General features: G+C 47.9%; 1 protein-coding gene across 1 annotated transcript in view; it reads right to left on the reverse strand.

Annotated features, from left to right (window-relative positions):
• Positions 1 to 21,659, reverse strand: part of ASAP1 (ArfGAP with SH3 domain, ankyrin repeat and PH domain 1) — a 215,333-nt gene that overhangs the window by 58,072 nt on the left and 135,602 nt on the right. The window contains exons 4-5 of the mRNA XM_070392346.1: positions 14,571 to 14,643; positions 1,551 to 1,696 (exon numbers count right to left, since the gene is read on the reverse strand). Coding sequence (XP_070248447.1) covers positions 1,551 to 1,696; positions 14,571 to 14,643 — 219 coding nt within the window. The remainder of the gene's footprint in view (positions 1 to 1,550; positions 1,697 to 14,570; positions 14,644 to 21,659) is intronic.

Consider the following 21,659-nt stretch of genomic DNA (forward strand, 5'->3'; position numbering starts at 1 on the left):
CAGGAACAGCAGAGAAGTGAGGTTGGGATTTTGGCTCGTGTGGATGGCAGATTCACACAGCGCGAAGGGACCCGCTGTGTGGGGAAGAGTGGGAATGGATTGGTCCGGGAAACGTGGAAGCGATGACTCTTGGCTGAAGCCAAGCAGATGGGGTCTCCTGGAAATGAAAGGCTGGTGAGATATCCCTGGGAAAAGAGCGACCTTGGGGAAAACAGAGCTTCCTGCCCAGCCAGCTCTCACCAGTTACCACCAAGGGAATCGTCAATCTGCTGTCACTTCCTTTCTTCCCACTGCACCTCTCTTTGAGCTATGCCACCAGCAAAGAGTCAGGTGAAGCCCAGAGGAAGGAGAAATGAGAGGGCCCTTCTGAATAGAGACTGAAATAATGTAAGATTTACAGGAATATCATGAATTTATCAAAAAAACCCAAAGGATAGAAATATGTATGTGCTAAGATCAAAATGATCCTTTGAGAGTGTTTAAAAATAAGACATATTCTATCTTCAACTTTTCTTTTCTTTAAGATTCATTGTCACTTTAAGACTAAGTCAGTGGCCTAAATCATCAATTAGAGTTAAACTGCAGGAAGACAGACACATACACACGTATATTTATCCAGCACAGTAGGGGAGAAATATTCTGATGTGTCAACTATTCAGGTTAACGTTCTACAGAAAAGGTTTCATTTTCCCAAGATTCTCTCGTGAGGCCACAGTGAGTATCAGGGTCAAGGCATCGAGTGTGAGATCTGGATCCTTACAGGAGGCCAAGGCGCACTAGCGAGAGACGGGGGAGGGAAAGGACAGCTCCAGCTCCAGCTCCAGCTCCTCCTCTTCTTCCTCCTCCTCCTCCTCCTCCTCCTCCGGAAAAGGCTGGGGAAAGCATGGAGAGCTTTTCCTGGGACACCTTCCAACCTCCCTGTGCTCCTGCCTCTCGGGACTCCGGAGAAATGAGACCCGACTGAATCAGCTCACAGAGCGGACCTTTCTCAGTGTGGCACAGTGTGAGGCTGGTGGGCACAACCTGGGGGTGCCCAGACAGTACCGCCTGGTGACCAGGTCCCCACCCCCAACTCCGTGTCTCCTCCCAGGGTCAGCAGCTGCAGTGCCCAGGCCTTAGGGATGCTTCGGAAACCCCAGATTCCCTGAACCTCAAAATCTTTTTCTTGGTAGCAGGTTATAAGGATGAGGGGCACTGGGAGAGGTTAATTAATTTGTAAATCAGGGATCAAAATGCATGGTCATCTGCACACACGTGAGATGGAACGTGTGTGTCCGACACAGATAGCATCATCACTCTTTCAACCAATGAAAAGGCAAAAGCTGCTAAAAGTCATCCGAGACAGAGACAAAACAGTGGTAGAAGGTGGAAGGAATTCAGGTCAACCTGCTTCTCTCCAACTCTACAAATCTATCCGCTATCAGCTGGGCGGGAGGTACAAATTCCAGGAGTCTCACCATGGCATTTCTTTACTTGTGACTCCATACTTAGGACTCAAAAGCTGTTTGGTTGTAATTAATAAAAAAAAAATCACTTATGAAATGGCTTACCAGATTTTTCAGCAGGGTGGACAGTTCCTTTGTAAGAGTAGAAAATTTGACGAAAGCGGTGCCAAGATCTGGGTTGTCTCGACTTAAAAAATTACTCCCGAACTTATCCAGAACTTGGGCATAGTTTTCTTCATTTTGTACATGGTCTGAAAAAGAAGACGACAGAGGAGCCTGAGCTGTTGTTTGCCACAGAACCGAGCTGTTGTGAACATTGATCGATCACTGGAAACTCCCAGCAGCAGGGAGAAACGCCATCTATTATTTACCGCACACGTCCAGGGGGTGGTTAGCGGGGCACTGAGTGTTCTCACAATGGAAGGGTCTCCCTTTCGCCATCACAGCGTTTAGTTCACTTCTATCCCCATCAACCCATGGACTCCCCACAGGTTGAGGGGTCAGGTAATCATCATACTTCCAAGCAATTAAGAAACGACGATGACCAGGAAATGAGAAAATTCTGCTTAGAAAAATCAGCCCTGGAATGCCAAAGCCAAGCCCTCGTGTTCTAACATGAATCTCCCTGCAACTAATGTTACTTTCCTTTCATGTTTTCTGAGCGCAGGCCCTGAGGGGCAGCACTGGTAAGTGACGTGCTAGGGGCCTACACACCCGGCACCCTCGGGAAGGAGTCCTGCAGCGTGGGAGGGGCTGGCACGGCCCAGGGCTGTGCGCGAGGTGATGGCAGCACGTGCCTGTGGGGCGCTCCAGACGCCACGCTCACTCTCCACGTCTTTCCTCCTCTGTCTCGAGGACAGGGAGGCGTGGATTTGTAGAGGCCCACGGGAGATGCGTAATGCCTACTGAATGAATAAATGAACAAATATGTACCTAACAAAATCCTAACTACTAAGACCCTATCTTTAAAGGCTTATAAATTCAACACCTTTCTTGTTATAAAGCCTTTCCCTGAGTGGGCTGTGAGCCTTCCTTGCCCGTGATCCCCTGAGCCTCCTCGGTGGTGTTTCCCGCGTGTCGTATCATGTTTGTGTGAGTAGAGCTCTTCCAGCCCCGGACCGCGAGAGGCAGGATGGCCTCCGGCTCACCTCTGCGTCCCCGCCCAACAGCCAGCGCTGCGGGTTTTCCGTGGGAGGCTCAGGAAGCGCCCAGTGGCTTGGATTTGCTGATTTCCTTTTCAGGAATTTAAGACACATTCCCTTCTTAAGCCTCCTAGGTTGTTCGATAATCCAGATGAAATTTTAAAGTATTTCACTCTCATCCAGCCGGTGTGGCTCAGTGCCTGAGCATCCACCCATGAACCAAGAGGTCCCCAGTTCGATACCCGGTCAGGACACATGCCCGGGTTGCCGGCTCGATCCCCAGTAGGGGATGCAGGCGGCAGCTGATCAATGTCTCTCTCTTATCGATGTTTCTATCTCTTTACCCTCTCCCTCCTTCCTCTCTAAAATCAATGAACATTTTAAAAAAAATATTTCACTCTGGAAGACCCCCGTCAATCACAGCGTGAGGGCAACGGGCACTGGAGAAGCGGAACACGGTCTGCGCCGGGGAATGGAACGTGGCCGCAGCCTCCCAATCAGCAGCACATTAGACATTCATGGCGCCTGCAGTGGAGGCCAGCATTTCGGGCTGAGACAGTACAGAGAAGACGCAGCCCTGCTCGCTGCCGGCATTCACGCAGAGAAGAGGCTCAGAAACACACCAAGGAAAGGCCACATGGGCTGGGCAGACGGGCTCCCGTAGTGGGTCTCTCTCTGGAGCTGCCGCCACCGCGACACCTTCTGCTGGAGGCCAAAGCGTTTCCGCTCGCGGAGACTCCCACCCGACACCCGACAGAGAAGAATCGGCCACCTGCCTGCCAGCTGCTTCCACCAGAAGGGTCTCCGTGGTCAATAAAGTATCAGGTTTTCGGTGTGTTTGCTTGAAATGATAAAATATTTCAAAGGAAAACCGAAGACCCATGTGCCTACCAACCAGTTAAGAGCCCTTTCTGACCCAGTGCCTTTCACAGCGTCACAGAGAACCTTCCCAGAACTCTGCACAGGGATCCTGGGCAGATGAAACATAAATGTGGTCTGAGAGCAGCAGAAACGGAGACTGGGTATGTAAGCACAGGCTAGGGCAGGGAGCCTGTACGTTCTGCTAATTCCACAACTGAATAACCATACAGTCAATATCCATATCTGTATCTATGGACATGCGTGTGTGTACACATTAATCACATATGTATGTACACATATCTATATAAAACTTCCTAGTGCAAACATATTTTAAAATACAAGAGCTAATTCAGTGAACTAGATCTTGAAATAATCCTAATAATCCTATTGAGGGTAGAAATGTTGGGAATTAAATGTAAGTTGCTTAGAACAGGGCCTGGCATGTATATCAGACATCATTACCTCTACACCTATGCTGACCGCGAGATGTATCTAACATCAACCAGCATAGCCACTTATGCCTCACATTTTAAGGATTTTTCTTACGGGCTGCATCACAGATCTAAGAATGACAACTCACTGGGAAGATGATACAGACACACACATCCCTCTGTACAAAGTTAAGGTTCACCAAGCAGGTCTCCAACAGGCTCAGTGAGGGCAAGGATCCAGGATGCTGGTGGAGAGAAGAGGGAGCCCAGGGCGGAAGCGGGGAGGATTACAGAGCACAGTAAGCAATTTGAATGGAATGTAAATTCAGGGGTTTAGCAAAGAAGAGGAAAATACAGGGCTTTGGTGGGGCTGCAGGGTGGGAAGTGCTGTCACAGACATGGGTGTGACTGGATGGGAGGCAGGAAGTGGCCCGAGCAGTTCAGGGCATTCCAGAGAGCAGGACAGAGCTGTTTTAAGATGCCCACTACATCCAACTGCCAGGGGCCTTGTGGGAGGTTGGTCAAGTGGGGGCTGGGGAGAAAGTAGGTGGGGATGGAGAGATCTGAGCCACCAATTGTGGAGATCCGTGCTTTTCAAGTATTTGTATGCAAGTTCAGGCATTCCTGGGATTGTTGCAGAAGGTAAGATAATTCTAAGAGCTAGGGGACTCCTTTCAGATCTGAAAAAAAGGACAAAATAATATTGTCTTACCAACCAAACCAGAAAGGGCCACTCTGTCAGGATTTCAACTGCTCTGGGGAGACGAGCCCCCTGCACTAGTCACGTGACATGCTCCCTCAGGTGGAAGGGCTTTCACACACACACACACACACACACACACACACACACACAGGTCCCAGCATTAACCCTGCAGCAGTAACTACACGGTGACTTCCTTTTCCAGTAACAGGGCGACAACGGCTAGTCTGTGATTCTGTGACTGTAATTATGACTGCCGCTGGTCAGCAGTGCCCGTGTAGTGGCACTTGTCCCTGTGAATAGCCCCAAACACCTTTCAGGCAGTTTTATAGATAAAAAAGAGAAACTCAATGGTGAGGCCAGATTAGACTTTAGCTTCATTTGATTCCAAGCCCCATCTTCTCGCCACTGCTTCTTTCAAGATCAAATGCAAGTGCAACCTCCTGGGCACACCTGCTATCATTCTCTCCTGTGCCTTTTGCAGTGCGCGGTCCCCAGCGTCAGCGAATCTGTTGTATACCCAGGTGCCAGCGTTGGGCTGGGCACACAGTTAGTGCTCAGTAAAATGCTCACCGCACGTAGTGAAGTCTCTTCGAACAAGTCTTTTTCTTTCCTTCAAAACATACTCAGCGCTGGCCCTGTGCCAGGCACATAAAATACAATGAGCTATAACTGCAATAGTAAAGCCATGTAATACGAGCCATGAATTATAGCGCCAGGCTAGAGGGGGAAGTGATACGTTCTTTTATACTATTCTACACATACTGTGTAGTACTAATCCCACTTTTAAAATTCTAATTAGCCCTAACCGGTTTGGCTCAGTGGATAGAGCAGTGATGGCGAACCTATGATATGCATGTCAGAGGTGACACGTGAACTCATTTTTTTTGGTTGATTAATGGCATTTAAATATATAAAATAAATATCAAAAATATAAATCTTTGTTTTACTATGGTTGCAAATATCAAAAAATTTCTATATGTGACACGGCACCAGAGTTAAGTTAGGGTTTTTCAAAATGCTGACACACCGAGCTCAAAAGGTTCGCCATCACTGGGATAGAGCATCGGCCGGTGGACTGAAGGGTCCCAGGTTCGATTCCGGTCAAGGGCATGTACCTTGGTTGTGGACACATCTCCAGTAGGGAATGTGCAGATGGCAGCTGATCGATGTTTCTCTCTCATCAATGTTTCTAACTCTCTATCCCTCTCCCTTCCTCTCTGTAAAAAAATCAATCAAATATATTTTAAAAAAATTCTAATGAAATTTGTTAATAAAATTACAAAAATAATTCTGACATTATCCTAAGACGTGGAAAGACAAAAATTATTTCCCTTCCTCTTCTCTAATCCCATCTCCTTGAAATAAGCAAAGCTGATCATCTTGAGTGAAATCTCAGAACTTTCTGAATGCTTAAAAAATATACACACAGACACAGACACAAATATAAGGGTTTTCTCCCCTTTTCTCACTTAATAAACAAACAAACTGATGGGATATTACAAGACTCTATGGCTTCCTTTTCTCCTAGTGAACAAAGATGAAGAAACTCAGTACAATTAAATGCAATGAATTATTTTCACCACGATTATATTCCATAACAAACTCTACCACAATTTATATAACCATGCACCTCCTGAGAGATGACTTCCAGTTTTTGCAAACAAAAAACAAGGCTGCAATAAATGTCCTTATACACAAACTCTTATATGCGGCCACTTTATCTCTGAAAAGATATATTCACAAAAGCAGAAATGGTGAGGGGTAAGGTGTGCATTTCAAATTTTTATTAATATTGCCATGTTTCTTTCCAAAGCAGCTGGCTGTAGCCATTATATCCCCAATGGCAACAATAGGAAAGGGTCTCTTTCTCTATTATCTCACCAGCACAAAGATATCATTTTTTAATGTCATCGGATGTAAAAACTTGACTATCGTTGGCCTGGGCAATCTTTACTGAAAAGACTTGGGTTTCCTGCCTTATGTTCCTAAACCTTCTAATGTTTAGTATTTAAAAAACACACATTTACGTCTTCAATCCAATGTAATGTATTTCTTTAGCACGAGGAAGGGTTCTGACATTAAAGAATGTTCCTGCCCTGGTCAGTGTGCTCAGTGGTTAGAGCGTCGACCTGTGCACATACCTGGGTTGCAGGTCAAAACTCTAGCTCAGCCTCTGTAAGAATCTGCCCCAAATCCTAGGGTGTTTTGTTATTTGAAGCTCAGCATTGCAGACTTCCATTTCTGCAGAAACTGACAAAATCCACTAACAGAACCCTGAGAACCGATGCCTGCGGAGCTCCCAGGGCTGCTCCTGCATTTACAGGCACTTGCAGATGCTCTGCTACGGCCAGGCCATCCCCTCTTCCGGCTCCATCCCTCGGGCTTCCTAACTGCCAGGTGAAATCCACATCACACTTCGGTTTGCTGGTGGCCCCCAACAAAAGCTAGAAAGGAAACAACCAATTCCTAGCCGATGCTGGCCTCCCACAGTATGACCCCCATCACTCAGTGGAGCCACGCTTGCTTTTCAATGGTGCAGTTTAAAAACACCTCCCCACATTTTATGTTTAATTCACAAGCTTTCACCAAGCACCTATGCTGGGAGACAAAGGTTATTTAACTCATTAGGTTTGTGGCCTTGGGTACATGCCTTAGTCCAGGGGTCCTCAAACTACGGCCCGCGGGCCACATGCAAATACAAATACTGTATTTGTTCCCATTTTGTTTTTTTACTTCAAAATAAGATATGTGCAGTGTGCATAGGAATTTGTTCATAGTTTTTTTTTAAACTATAGTCTGGCCCTCCGACGGTCTGAGGGACAGTGAACTGGCCCCCTGTTTAAAAGGTTTGAGGACCCCTGCAGTCCTTGTCAGCTTCAGCTTCTTGGTCTATAAAGTAAGTAAAGAACCCATTAAAGACGAGTTCCTGGCCTAGAGCAGGGCCTGGCCTGGGAAGACACCTCTGCACGTCTCTCCAGACAGTTTTGGCTCAGGCACACCTGTCAGCAAATCATTTTAAAGCACACCTTTCCAATCAAAGCTGATTTACTAACCACTTATTATGTATTAATACTGTATAGATTACACGCATAGATCATGTACTAACATACTAGTTGTATCAATTAATGGTTCCAAAATCCCCTAAAATTGACTGAAAACTTCTGTGCCATGCCACCTAAGCATGCCGTCTGTAATTCAGAATACATACAATTGAAAGAAACGTGGCTAATTAGTGTTTTCTTCTTTTAGCTCATCACACAGCAAGTGTGTTAATAAACATTTTACCTTCACAATGAGAACAATAAAAAAGCAAACAAACAGAAAATGCCATTTTCCCAGGGTGTCCCAGAGCGGAAGCCCCTGCAGCTCTGCAGAAAGAACAAGAGCAGGTGTGCGCAGTTAACCGGAGCACGGAGACCTGAGAACACCCTCCTGCCATCCGTGAATGCAGGTGACAAACTGGCCGTGCCAAGTCATCCCCGTCAGCCCCGAATCTGTCTGTCTCACAGCATCGATTATCCACGAGAAGCGCCTCAGCATCAATAGCCACGGGCTTGATTTCCATACCCAAACAGGGCGTCAGAGAATCGGTAAGCAGTTACCTTTCTGGCTGAAGACTCAGCCGGCAAGTCCCTCCAGTCCTAGAAGCAGGCTTTCACTTTAACATGCGTGGCCACATCCAAAGCACAAATCGATTCAACACAGCATGATCACAGAGCACGGCTGCCTTCAGATGTGTCTGTGTGGAGACCTGTGATGGGCCTGCTTCCTACGTATGCTCCACGTGGTGAGGAGAGCATGTGCAAAAGAGGTCAGGCTGCAGCAAACCCGGGGAGAACACCACACAGAGATAAAGCCCGAGGCCAGCGTCCCTCCGCTCTCAGCTATACTTTAAGCACAGCATTTTTATATAGGAAGAAACAAGCCTAGTTTGGTGAGACATAAAGCCATCAAAAGTGAGGTCCAAATGCAATTTGCAATAAGAGGCAGCAAGGTGTAGGCAACAGTGGTTCCCAACCTTCTGGCCCTTTAAATACAGTTCCTCATGTTGTGACCCAACCATAAAATTATTTTTGTTGCTACTTCATCACTGTAATGTTGCTACTGTTATGAATCGTAATGTAAATATCTGATATGCAGGATGGTCTTAGGTGACGCCTGTGAAAGGGTCGTTCGACCGCCAAAGGGGTCTTGACCCACAGGTTGAGAACCGCTGCCTTAGAATCTTGACGGTAATTGCTAAGGAGGGTCTGTTCAAGAAGAGTGGTCCTTAAAGAAACTATAGCAAAAAGGATTGTTGGGAACAACTGAAAACCACAATGGTGTCTTTAACTGATGAGCTTTAACTTAGTACTTCTGAAAGAACAAGAGAGCAAAAGCAATGTAAAGAGCAGCTGGGGCCCCCATTCCAGTCAATGGGCATGTGAGTTGGGGGTGGGGGATGGCGGTTGGGGATGCAGGGGGGATGGAAAAACTGGTGGCAATCTGTTCTTTCTTCACATGCTTACGGTGTGGGGGGGTGGCGGGGCGGGCGGGGGGGGGGGGGGGGGAAGCTTCTTCCTGGACTAAGGATTACTGACTTAAAGGTGTGTGTGTGTGTGTGTGTGTGTGTGTGTGTGTGTGTGTGAAATACCAGGGCTCCTAAAGGAGTGTCGGTATTTCATAAGTACCAAAGGAGTGATATTTGAAGTGTACTCAATTGGCAAGCCAAGGACTTTCAAGGGTTGTTTTGACTCCATGGGCTGCTTTCTATACATGCAGACTTTAAAACCTCACTTCAAAGTGTGGCTGGAAGGTAAATACATTTATTTACTTTACGATGAACTGTAAATTGAAGAGTGCAGAAATCACTGCTGTTCTTTTAATTCTGTTACCTACTCAGCTCCCCAGCACTTCATATATAGTTTTGACCAAATATATAAAATGCCAATGAGCTATATTCAGGTATTTGAGATCCCCAAGCCGAGCCAAGGACATGCCTTTCTTAAGTCACTTTCAGACACTGTCATATACTATCACCTCCCTGTGAGCCAAGAGTGTTCTGTCAATCCCCTATGGCTACATGCTCAGTGAGGGCTTCATCAGTGAATCACTCACATGTAACTCTTATAATTAAAGGTCTGTAGTTGATAATCTGACAAGAGTAACTCATATCAGACTAATGCTCCTGTCAATAACAATTAAAAATGATGGACAAAATATTTAAAACCACCACTTGGAGCCACGTTCAAGGGGAAGCAAATTAGGCTCCATCTTTTGAAAGAAAAAGAGTCAATGACTGCAACTTATTTTAAAATCTCTATCGTGTTTAAGAAACTCCTAGCTTTTAAAATCGTGTGCTACCAGGGAAGAGAGTGGGGGAGTGAGGAGGGGGGCGAGGGACACACACCAAGGCGCAGTTTCTAAATCAGCGGTCGCCAACTGGTGGTCCGTGAGGCCCGAAAGGTTGGCAACCACTGTTCTAAATGACAAGCTACTTCTCAGATGAGTAACGTTAAGACTTCAAAACTTAGAAAAACGGAACGGCTTGGAGAATTTTCCCTTGATCCACAGAGTCCACAGAACTCATGTTTTGTTTTTAAAATGTCCTCAGACACAGCAGGGACAGCAAGAGGAAGAGACAAACTCCCAGAGCCATTTTCCAACTAAAGCACTTCCAGGGAGATACTGGTTTTCCTAATAAGATTTCTGCTGTTATAATACTGATAAGGCCTATGTGTATCAATAAAAACATCTTTTAAGAGTAAGACCCTCCACCCTTCTCCACCATCTTTTGAATCATCCAAAGGGGTGGGGGAGACAAGAGGTTGTAATCTCAGAGCAGAAACACAGACATGCTTCCTACATCTTTAAAGAGCATCAGATGGTTTCGTGTCACTTAAGCACTGTGAGAAAACAAGAACATTATGAAAACACACTGGGAAACAGATACCAGGGTGCAGCCTCTTGTGGCTTCTTTGGACGAGGCCAAAGCCCTTGGCCGGGAACCGGGCGGATTCCACGGAGCCTGTCTCATGGAAAGATCTGCCGGGCCGCTGTTTTACTCATCCAGCTATTTTGTAAGAATGAAATGTCCTAGTGCTGCCCACACAAGCTGGCCAAACCCCGGGTGTGTTACAGTCGTTGGTGACAGCAGAAACCGCCAGGTTCCAGCAGTCCGTGAGATCTGAGTCTGTCCCCACATGTCCACGCCTCCCAAAGTCCGTCCCATGGATTACATTGCTGGGAGCGTGCACGAATAATCACGATCCGTGAATATTTAAGCCGTTCACGGAGAGCTCCTCAGGGATCCATCCAGCCAACAAGTAGCAATTCGTTCCTCACGTGGTGAGCCCCGCCCTGTGTCAGGTAGAAGGTGGGCACCGAGCACCTGCAAAGAGCTAACGTGGAGCCAGCGAGGCTCTGGCTGCATCACTTGCTCAGTGTGGCACCTGCATACGTTAGTCTGGCTCTTTAAGCTTCAACCTCGACATCGATAAAATGGGGGTAATGGAGACCTACCTCACGGGCTTGTCTGGCTTAGCTCAGTAGAGCATCAACCCCCAGCAAATGCTATGTCCTCCGAGAGGTCCTCCTGAGGACCCTCTTCAAGCTCCATCGGATCCCTCTCGTCACTCCCCTGTGTCCTGGGAGCTTTCCTTCGCAGCACTTCCCAGTCCCTCACTATGACACCTTCTGTTGGAGGACCTGGCTCACACCTCTCCCTCGCTTGAGGCTGTACAATCATGGAGGCAGCGATCCGGTCTGACTGTCCACCACACCCACACCCAGAACAGTAGCCGTGCCAATAAACATCCGCTGAACAAACTAATAAGCTACACTGACAAGCACACAAAGTACAAAGATGAAGGACGCGGGACAGTCCTCATCAGGGAGCTGACAGACCAGCTGCACATTCCAGTCACCAGGGAGGAGTTTTATTTTCATCCCCATACCGGGGGGCCCGCTGTGGAACAGCTCTAGGCGCGTAGGCCTGAGGGACCCCGGCTTCTGTGTGTTCAGAGCTCTCCAGGCGATGCTAAAGAACAGCCAGAGCTGAGACTCCCTGGCCTCATGCAGGAGAGACTGGGCCACAGTTACAGTACAATGGGTTGCATGTCCTGCAGCAGCAAGACCTGCGTGTGGGGGTGGAGATGCCAGTGCCGCAGGGCTGGGCACAGGTGACTGCTGAGCACAGAAGGTGGCCACTGAGACTGAGGACCTGAATTTTAAATTATGATTGCAATGGTCCCTTTTTAATTTTAAAAAGCCGTATGTGGCTAGAAGCTAATTTACTAGCTAGTGCAGACTTAGGGTGAAGGACACAGAGGTAATCCAGGTGAGGGTGGAGGGGGTGGTGGTCAAAGCTCCCTTAGCTGTGGCCCCAACCACAAGGAGAAAGGCAACCGGACTCTGCACACGCCTGCACTCTCCACCTGCACAGCCAGGGACGAGCTCCTCTCCTGCAGCCAGGGCAGCGGTGGCCAAGGAAATGCTGGAAAGCAAAAGCACAGCCCTCGAGCAGAAGAGCCTGCGCGAGCCGCTCACTGATGTGGCCACGGGAGGAAGTGTGTCTTCAGCAAGGACACTTGGGAAAAAGGAGTCGCATGGAGCTCCAAGCAGTCAACGGGGCAGCACCGCCCAGCTGCACATCAGGGGCTCCCTTCCTCCCGGCTCACAAGCTGAGCGCCCGGAGCACAAACGGGAACATTACAGAGAAGTGACACTTATTCCTGAGGCAGATGATGGCTCATTAAGCTCTTTAGAACATCACAGTGGCCCCTGTCATTTGTGGAACGTCTGAATTAATCAGAGGGACCATGCTATTGCTTCCGCTGCCAGTCCCCCATCACCAGGTGCTAATAAGCACCTACTATGCAGCAGGCAGTTCGTCAGAGGCCTTAAATACCACCTCATTTTGCCCGGATAATATTCTGCACGTCAGTTATTATTTTCTCACTTTGTGGTGAAGCAGTTTAAGATTTAGAGAAGTTAATAATTTACTTGCCTTTAACAAGTGGTGACAAAGCAAGGATTCAAATTCAGGTCTACACTGCCTTGGTTTCTTTTTTTTTTTTTTTTTAATAAAGGGTGTATAGCATTCTGTTTATAATATACTTGTGTATTTAGCAACCCCCCTCGTTTATTTTCTGTTTTTCCAAATGTTTTGATGAACCAACTTGTACATAAATTTTAAATATACGTTTAGTAGTGCATAACAGACATACATGCATATGAAAAGGTATATAAATCCTAAGTGAAGCATTTGGTAAATGATCAAAAAGTAGACATAATCATGTAATCACCCCCAAGTCAAGAAACAGAACCATGCCAGCACCTCAGAGGCCCCTGTGCCGCCTCGAAATTACCCATCCGCCTCCTCCCGGACAGCGAGTGCCTCTGAGGCCTGCCACCCTGTGGGAGTCACACATGCAGCGAAGACAGGAGTTATAAACTGGGTGTGTAATTCGGGCCAAGCCTTAAAACAACACTTGGTCACTACTAAGGAGACAACTGTCATTTACTACCTTAATTAGAAGTTAGTGTTTTATTGGACATAAGAAATTAGAGAGAGGTACCAAGGAAGCAGGTGTGAAAAGTGTGAACAGGAAGATTATAGAGCGGTGCACAGGCCTCGGGGCTCTCAGGGCCAGAGACGAGGCTTCCAGTTCAGGAGGCGGGGTTCCCAGCCCGAAGGAGAGCAGGGCGAGAAAGCAGCCGGGGGCTGAGTTCTGCCTCCTTCCATGTTCCTTCCAGCACTATAATCTCATGATGATGATGAATATCGTGTAAATAAAATATAAAATGTATATGAAATATAAGTGTATGGCACGTACTGCACTCCCATGAGGCGGCCGGCTCTTTGCAGATATGAGCTCATTAAGTTCCTTCAACAACCTTGTAATAATGCCGCGAATCCCGGGTTACAGGGAGAAAATGGATGTTCAAAAAGTGCAGTGACCGCATGGGGCAGGGCGAGGATGCCAAGCTCCCTGTGCCCCCCTTCGAGCCGGTGCCCTTCCCATCAGACCCTGCTGCCCTCCCTTCAGGTTCTGTTATGTTACAGAGAAGAGATTTCGTAGGAGACTGCCCTCTGGGTCCGCAAGCTGGCACTGCAATACTGACAAGAGATGCGAGGGAAGAGACCTGGAAACTCATTTTCTGTTCCCAGCCTCTCCTTCCCTGGGGCGCTGGGACCTACCATTCACTTCCCTGGTTCCCCGCAGCTTATTTTAATTTGGTTTCCTTCTTACCCACTGACAACACGCTTTTATCTTCAAGGTGACAGAGTCACTGGCCCAGAGTGAAAACATTTGGCTACACAGGTTACCTGGCATGCCCTCGGCCACAAGGCAGGAGTAGCCGGAGGTGCGTCCAGGGCTCCATCTAACATCCCCCCTCACCCCCGCCCCTCTCTGACTTTCACTGATTTTCTCCCATCCAAGTACTAATCAGGCCCGACCCTGCTTAGCTTCCAAAATCAGACAAGATCGGATGCATCCCGGGTAGCATGGCCGCAGACTTTCACTGATTTTCAAATGTGGAAGGTACCCTCCAGAGAGAAAGATCCTTGTGTGTAACTGAGGCCACTGGTTTATAAGACTGACACAGAGATTTTAAATATCTCCTATGTCACTTGTGGCAAAATTACCTATAATTGCACTAAGTATTTAACAAATGTTTTATTACAGTTGACAGTCAACATCATATTACTTTCAGGCATACAGGAGGGTGGTTAGACGTTTATATAACTTTCGAAGTGACCCACCATCTACTAAGTTTTAAATGTATAATATCATCCACTGCAACTCATGTTTTACTTTTTACTTTGGAAACAGTAGCAGGGTTGGACTGAGGGGAAAAAAAAAAAAGAGAGAAACTGCACTTCTTTAACCTACTGCTTTTTCCATTTGGAGCAAGCCTTCCATAACCTCAGCATCTTACAAACAACAGAGAAAACTGCAGACACTGCCTATAATTCATGTTATCTGCTTTGACGAGTACTTACCTTGACCAGAATTATAGATTGCTTTCACAGACTTCTTCACCTTCTGCAAAGCTGTTCTATCTTGGTCTAGCGCCTGAAAGAGAAAACACAGGGGAAAAAAGATGTTGAAAAACGTGGTGAGTTCAAAAATAAAACCTCATTCGTAACTACATTTGTTTTGCCGAGTACCATAGCAACAGCAAGCTGACGTATTTATTAACAATGAAGCATTGTAAATGCACGGTCCTTCCACAAAGCTCAGTGTGGAGGGTGGTGGATAGTGCAGTAGCCGGTCGGTTATCATTCTAAGCCGAGCTCAGGAGAGAAAACACACGGCACCTAAGAAACCGTAACACCCGCCCGCCCGCCTCCTCCCGAGAATTTCCAGCATTTCCAGCCCAGATGGGAGAAAAGCAGGCTCAACAAATGGATGACTTAGACCCGAGAACAAAACACATCTTATCACCTGATGGTCACTTCAGCCAGAAAGAAAATACTCAGAGTTTGTTAACAAGAGTGCCCCGAGAGCTTTTCACCGCACTTTAAACTTGAGGATCTCTTAGTGCTAAAACAAGTTTAAGGCATAATACCCGTTTGTTTTAAAATTCTGTTTACTAAGAAAGCACAGCATGGGGAATGCCTTTGAGTGGTTTCTCACAGGATGAATCGGGACATCAGTCCACCCGCGCTGTGAGATGAGGAGGCAGAGGCTGAGGAAGTCTAACCGGCCCAGTGTGGCGGAGCTGGGATGACCCTGAACCTGATCTAGCCACGACCTGGTCCTGCGTGCCCACGGCACCTGCAACGCACAGGCACTAAGGGAGTCTCGTCTGAAGGGGGGACTACCACCAGCTTGAAGAGACGAGTCCAGGTTAGAAAATGACAAGACATGTAGGTTGCAGGAGTGTGTGAGGGAAAGAGAGAAATGCAACTACGCAGGTTTAAGCGATGGTAAGGTCATTTACAAAGCAATCCTCGCCCGGCCGGTGTGGCTCAGTGGTTGAGCATCGACCTATCAACCAGGAGGTCACAGTTCAATTCATGGTCAGAGCATATGCTTGGGTTGTGGGCTCGATCCCCATGTGGGGCGGGCAGGAGGCAGCCGATCAATGATGTTTCTATCTCTCTCTTCCTCTCCCTTCCTCTCTGAAATAAATAAAATCAATTAAAAAAAAAATCCTAGTGGTCACCATTTATTTTTTATAGATGTGTTATTGCCATTTTTTTTTTAAATGAAAGCCCGGGCCTTAGAGAAGTGAAACAGCCTGCCACGGGTCACACACCAAGTCAGAGAACTGGTCCCGCCCCTGCCACTTCAGCCCGGCATTCCAGAAGCCTCGCCCATGATTCCCCCTGCGCTTACCCCCTCAGCCCCTTTTGAGAGAGGAAACAAGGTCTGCTCAGGAAGAGAATAACCACCCGTTCAGCTCCTGGGCTTAAGGAGAGTTGATGAGTGGGCATCGATGCCCATGCACACTTAGCGTTCCTGACTCCAAATGAGCCAAGGGCTGTGGAAGATTTCAGCCGTGACCTTCTAGGAGACCAGCTATCCACTACCTTTCTATTTCCCCTGGGAAAAGCCTCAGGATTTATGCTGAATTTTTACCAACTCATCTATAAACTAATAGGGTGTCAAGTTCGCACTTTTTTTTTTTTTTTAACGGAGAGTGGAAGAGAGAGAGGGAAAGACAGAGAGAAACATTGATGTCAGAGAAATACATGAATTGGTTGGCTCCTGCATGCACCCCGACCAGGGCCTGGACTGGGGAGAAGCCTGCAACCAAGGTACCTTCCCTTGACTGGAATCAACCGGGGACGCTTCGGTCCTCAGGCCAACACTCTATCCACTGAGCCAAACCGGCTAGGGCCGCACTTACTTTTAAAAGTTATTAAAAGCATCCGAGTTTGACAGCTCCATCACAGTTAAGTGCGGGTGACACGTCCCTTTTCACACTCCGGTATTTGGCCCCTGGCAGAAGCAGCCAAGGAAAAGGCACTTGTAAGGGCTGAGGTTTAAGAGCGCCCAGGGACACTGTCGCTCAATCACTCAGGACAACGCCCTCCAGAAACAACAGCCTAAATGTGCAACCAAGCCCATTCCTTCAACTGCCCGAGGAGCAACACCTGCAGGGCCAGCAAATGTCACCTTAAATAGCAGCTGAGAAAAGTGGTGGATAACAGGGGCTGTGACATTAGCAGATCTCAGCCCATCGCAGGTATGTCACCCCCACTGGCATTTCTAAGCTGACAATCTGAAGGTGAACTCAAAAGAGGGGAGGGGGAGACAAGAAGGAGGAGGAGGAGGAGGAGGAGGAGGAGGAGGAGGAGGAGGAGGGGGAGAATAATAATAATAATAATAATAATAATAATAAATTAACAACTAATTTCCAGGAGCGTATGCTCAGCTCTAATAACAGAATAACACTATCCCTATTTAAAACCTTGCCATACAGCAATGTCACCTTCTCTCCTGACAAAAGAGCAGGGGATTTAACCTAGGAGGGGGCTTCCAGCTTTGACATGGAGACTTATGCCCCTTTTTTTAAAACCTGATTTTAGAGAGAGAGGAAGGGAGAGGGAGAGGGAGGCACGAGAGAGACCTCGATCGGCTGCCTCCCTTACGCACCCCGACCAGGGCTTGAACCTGCAACCTGGGTGTATGACACAATGTCTCAACCAACTGAGTCACCCGGCCAGGGCAGACTTCTGGCTTTTATTTCATGCAGAGACCTCACAAGTTTGGTCATCTGAACACACAAAGACGACACAGGCTGTTGGGAGAGAGGGTACCAGAGAAACCACCTGGACAGAAGCATGATGTGAGAGCTGGCAACTAGAAGGATTCAGGAAAAGGATAAAAGCAGGAGAGAGAGAGAGAGAGAGAGAGAAAGCGAGCGAGAGAGAAGACACCATGATGAAAAATTCCTTCAGACCCCGAGGTGACTACAACGCTGTTAGAGACCCACAGGAGCCCCACGGCGCTTGCTCCCACTCAGGGCATTTGCACTCGCTGACTGCTCTGCCCGGAGCTCTTCCCTCAGCCATTCCGAGGCGAGGCTCTGTCTCCTCATGCAGCCTCAGATGCAGAGCCCCTCCTCCGCGAGGCCTCCTGGTCACCCTGGAGCATCTGTACATTGTTCAATAGCATAGACAAAATCCATACATTTTCAGTCAGTTTTCTACCTTAGGACTGGTATTCAACAACTGCTTACAAACATTTTATTGAGACATAATACTTATATTAAAGAGGCAGTGGCAATCCTATTGTTATTATTCATTAAGATGTTCAATGTTAGAATTACTAAGTCTATGGCACCTCCTTTTCAATATACTCAAGTAGAAAAGGCTGCTCTTATTCTGGGTAGATGTGATTTTTAAAAATAAGCATGAATGTCAGGAGCTAGATGTTATGCGTATACTTAGAGAAAGGAAACAATGGGTTGACAATAAAATAACAGGGCAGGATTTCTCAGATATACGCCGAGGTGGACAGACATCTCACCTACCCTCCAGGGTGCTGAGCATTCAATGTATCAATGGACCTGGAGGAGGCTGACAGAAAGCCTTGCGCAGAGCAGGTGCTCAAAACCTTCTGGCTAGCATTACCCTCCCTCTGGAGGGGCTCCTGAGACAGGAACCCTAAAACCCATGCAGCGGTCACAGCAAATGTCTCCAGACAAGTACTCCTACCAGCAAAGGGATTTCTTCGATGAGAAGAATTTTCACTCACTTGGGAAAAAAGGGAGCGTTTCTATTTTATTACTTTACTAGAGGCCCGGTGTACAAAATTCAAGCACGGGGGCGGGGGAAGGGGGCTCTTAGCCTGGCCTGAACTGTCTCGCAATCCGGGAGCGCTGGCTCCTACCTAACTGCTCACCTACCTGCCTGCCTGATCGCCTGCCTTCCTGATCGCCTGCCTTCCTGATCACCCCTAACCGCTCGCCTGCCTTCTTGATCGCTCCTAACCACTCTGCCTGCCTGCCTGATCTTCCCTAACCACTCTGCCTGCCTGCCTGATTGCCCCTAACTGCCTCTGCCTTGGCCCCCAAGGTCGTCCGGCTGTCCGGTCTAATTAAGCATATTACGCTTTTATTATTATAGACTGTTGCACTCAGAGAGGTAAGTTCGAAATTTTCAAACTTAAAATCTGCATTTGTCCCCAAGTCACCACAAAGCAAATGCTCAAGTGGATGCTCAAGTGGATTCTCTTAAAGGGGAAACGAAGGCAGAGAACTTTGGCCTCATTTTGGTTCAGACACTGGCTGCTTCGGCCTTTGGCTTGTTGGGCAGTCATGCTACCCGGTGATTGGAGCGGTTAGGTGCCTAATTCACATTCTCTAAGGGGGAGACAGAGACACGTACTCACGCAGCCTCACAGCCAAATAAATAAATAATTTATCTATCGTAAGACCCCACACACGACAATGTGTAAGTGTATAACTATAATGTAAATCAGAAATTAGCCCAGAGAATAATCCAATGCGATAAGGAAGAGCATTGTGAATAAAGGTGCCAGAAGAGAGAATGACAGGGAAATATGACCGCTACCTCCACAAAGCGGAGAGGAGGGCTCGGGCTAACCATGCAAGTACTTGCTCTGAGGATCAGCAAACTTGGTTTTTGTATCATTCGCTTGCTTACTCATATTAGTAGCTGTGCCTGGCATATACAGAACACAGCCCTGCCAGGCACTGGCCTAAGTGTGCACACCAAACACTGCATCTACCTCTGTTTCCCCAGCTGCATGGCCCCCCTCCACCTGCTGCAGCAAAACAACAAGAAAACCTTCACTAGAATACTAAGTGGGAGGCCTGTACTGCTCTTGATAAGATCGATGAAAAAATAAGTTATTCATAAAATATTAATCCTTGCTCGCCCGGGGCTCTATCCACACTTGCCGTATCTTTTAGGTCTGCGTACCTCTGTCTCTTCCCCATTCAATAAACTAGAAGCTCTCAAAGGATAATACTATGTGTGTTTCTTTCTTTGCATAGAAGATGCTCAGTAAGAATTTGCTGAATTGAATGAAAGGAACACACACACACACGAGGAAGAAAGGGTGAATGGACTCATTGTTACTAGAATAAAATCCAGGTCCTCACTGCTGCCTGCCAGGCCCGCTGGGGTCCAGCCTGCTGCCCTCTGCCCTCTGTTCCCACACTCTCCACCACTCAAGTCTAATCCACACCCACAGTTTTTCTCAGCCCATCCAGTGTGTCCCCGCCTCGGAGCTTTTGCAATTGCTGACCTTTCTGCTGAAATCCTTTTCTCAAAACTCCCCCCACATCTAAAGGGGCCCGGCCTGCTCCTTCTCGCTCCCCCTTTTTATTTTTTCAGTGTTCCGTTCAATGCTGGAAGCAGAGCCCCTGTGAATCTGCGAAGCTGACGTGTGCATGGGGTGCTGGGAAGCGACCGTGGGACAGCTGTGCAACCCAGCATCACCGGAGGTTCGGTCTCAAAGGGGCAGCAGGGACAAGCTGTAGACAGGCAGACAGGCAGCAGCAGCTCACAGGAAAGGAAGTAAAGATGCTATCGCTTGTGAATTTCAAGATGAATGTGAACCGAATGAGGCTGCTACACAAGGGGAAATGATCAACCTAAAATTTTTTTTTGATTTGCATAATGAAACCAAAAAATGGAAAGTTAACGTGTCATCCACAAATACGGATTTTAAGCCGTTTGAGCTATTTTAGACTCTACAAAGGGTCCTTAAGACTCAGGGTTTCCTGTGTCCACACCGGTTCAATCAGAAACATCTTGGTCCTCGACGCTACCTATGGCTGCATGGTTGCACAGGGTGGAATTTAACCTACAGACAGCGAAGGTCTGTAGATGCTGACCTACTAAGGTATGGGCCCCATAGAGAACTTACTTCACAGCAAAGATTCCATGTAGCACCTTCAGAAACACATCTGGAACATTCTGAGGACAGATTCCATCCAGGCATGAAAATACCACCCACCTATCAAACTCCCCAAACCAAAGAAAAGGTGCCACAGAAAACGGTAACTCACAGGAGTCCCTTCCCTGCTTCCGCAGGCACTGCCGGTGGGTGTGTGCACAGCTGGAGGGCAGGAACCACGCTAGGCCCGGAGCAGGGGCTCAGCAATGTCAGTCAAATGAACCTGGCCCACAGCAGGTCACTCAAGTGTTTAGATCCTGCCAAGGGCTGAGAGGTGGAGAGGAGCACCCACAGATTGGGCTGGTCCGTTCACAATATCTCCTGCACCCACACGCCGAGGCCCCCACTAGCTGCGGAGATACCTGGTGAAGATAAGACACTTTCCTTCTTCAAAGTGGGAGACAGAAACCAAGCAAGGACACACAGACATCCCGAGAAGAGAGATGCTTGGTGTTCAGAAGCACCAAGGAGACTAGATGCCTGGAGCACATGGCCACGTGGGAGATAAAGAGATGGACAGGGCCAGGTCATGCTGGGAGGAGAGGCGTGGACAGGAGTTTGCTTTATTCTGAAGGCAATGGTTAGTGAAGACAGAGCCTCCGGGGTTTTGGAAGAATGAGGTGACTAGTCCTGACCTACCTTCAAAATAGTGACTCTGCTGATGCGCTGGGAATGGGAGGTAAAGGAACAAGGCTGGACAGGGAAGAGCCCACAAGCTGGGTATTTCACAAACAGGACTTCTCTTAAGAACTTCTGTGTGGCTCAATACACTTCCTCCGCCTGGACCACACCCCCATCTTCAGGCTCCCTCCAAAAATATGCCTGTCCCCTCCACACCCATGCAGTACTCAGTGGACGGATCAGGAAGCTTGGCCAGACCCGAGGTCACGTTCCTCTTGCTTAACCCGCTGTACCCAACAAGCCACTAAATCCGCCAATTCTCCCTCCCAGCACGGTTCAGGACATCACAACAGTGCCTGCCTTCAGGGTCTGATGCGGCCCAGCCAGAGCCTGGCTCCACCCCCGGGCTGCTCCCATGTTCGCCCCACAGACCCGTCAGAGTCGCCTTTCCCTCCACTTAAAACCCACCCAGAGATGATAAAGCCCGTCCCCACCTCACCCCAACCGCTTCACAGACTCCCTTCTGCAGATCGTGTCCTCTGACCTTTCTCTTTAGATCCAAATTCACGGTGCCCCACGCCCCGAGC

This window comes from Myotis yumanensis, unplaced genomic scaffold, assembly GCF_028538775.1.
Source record: "Myotis yumanensis isolate MYYU_CA2020_CCGP unplaced genomic scaffold, mMyoYum1.0.hap1 SCAF_15, whole genome shotgun sequence".
Taxonomy (NCBI): Eukaryota; Metazoa; Chordata; class Mammalia; order Chiroptera; family Vespertilionidae; genus Myotis; species Myotis yumanensis.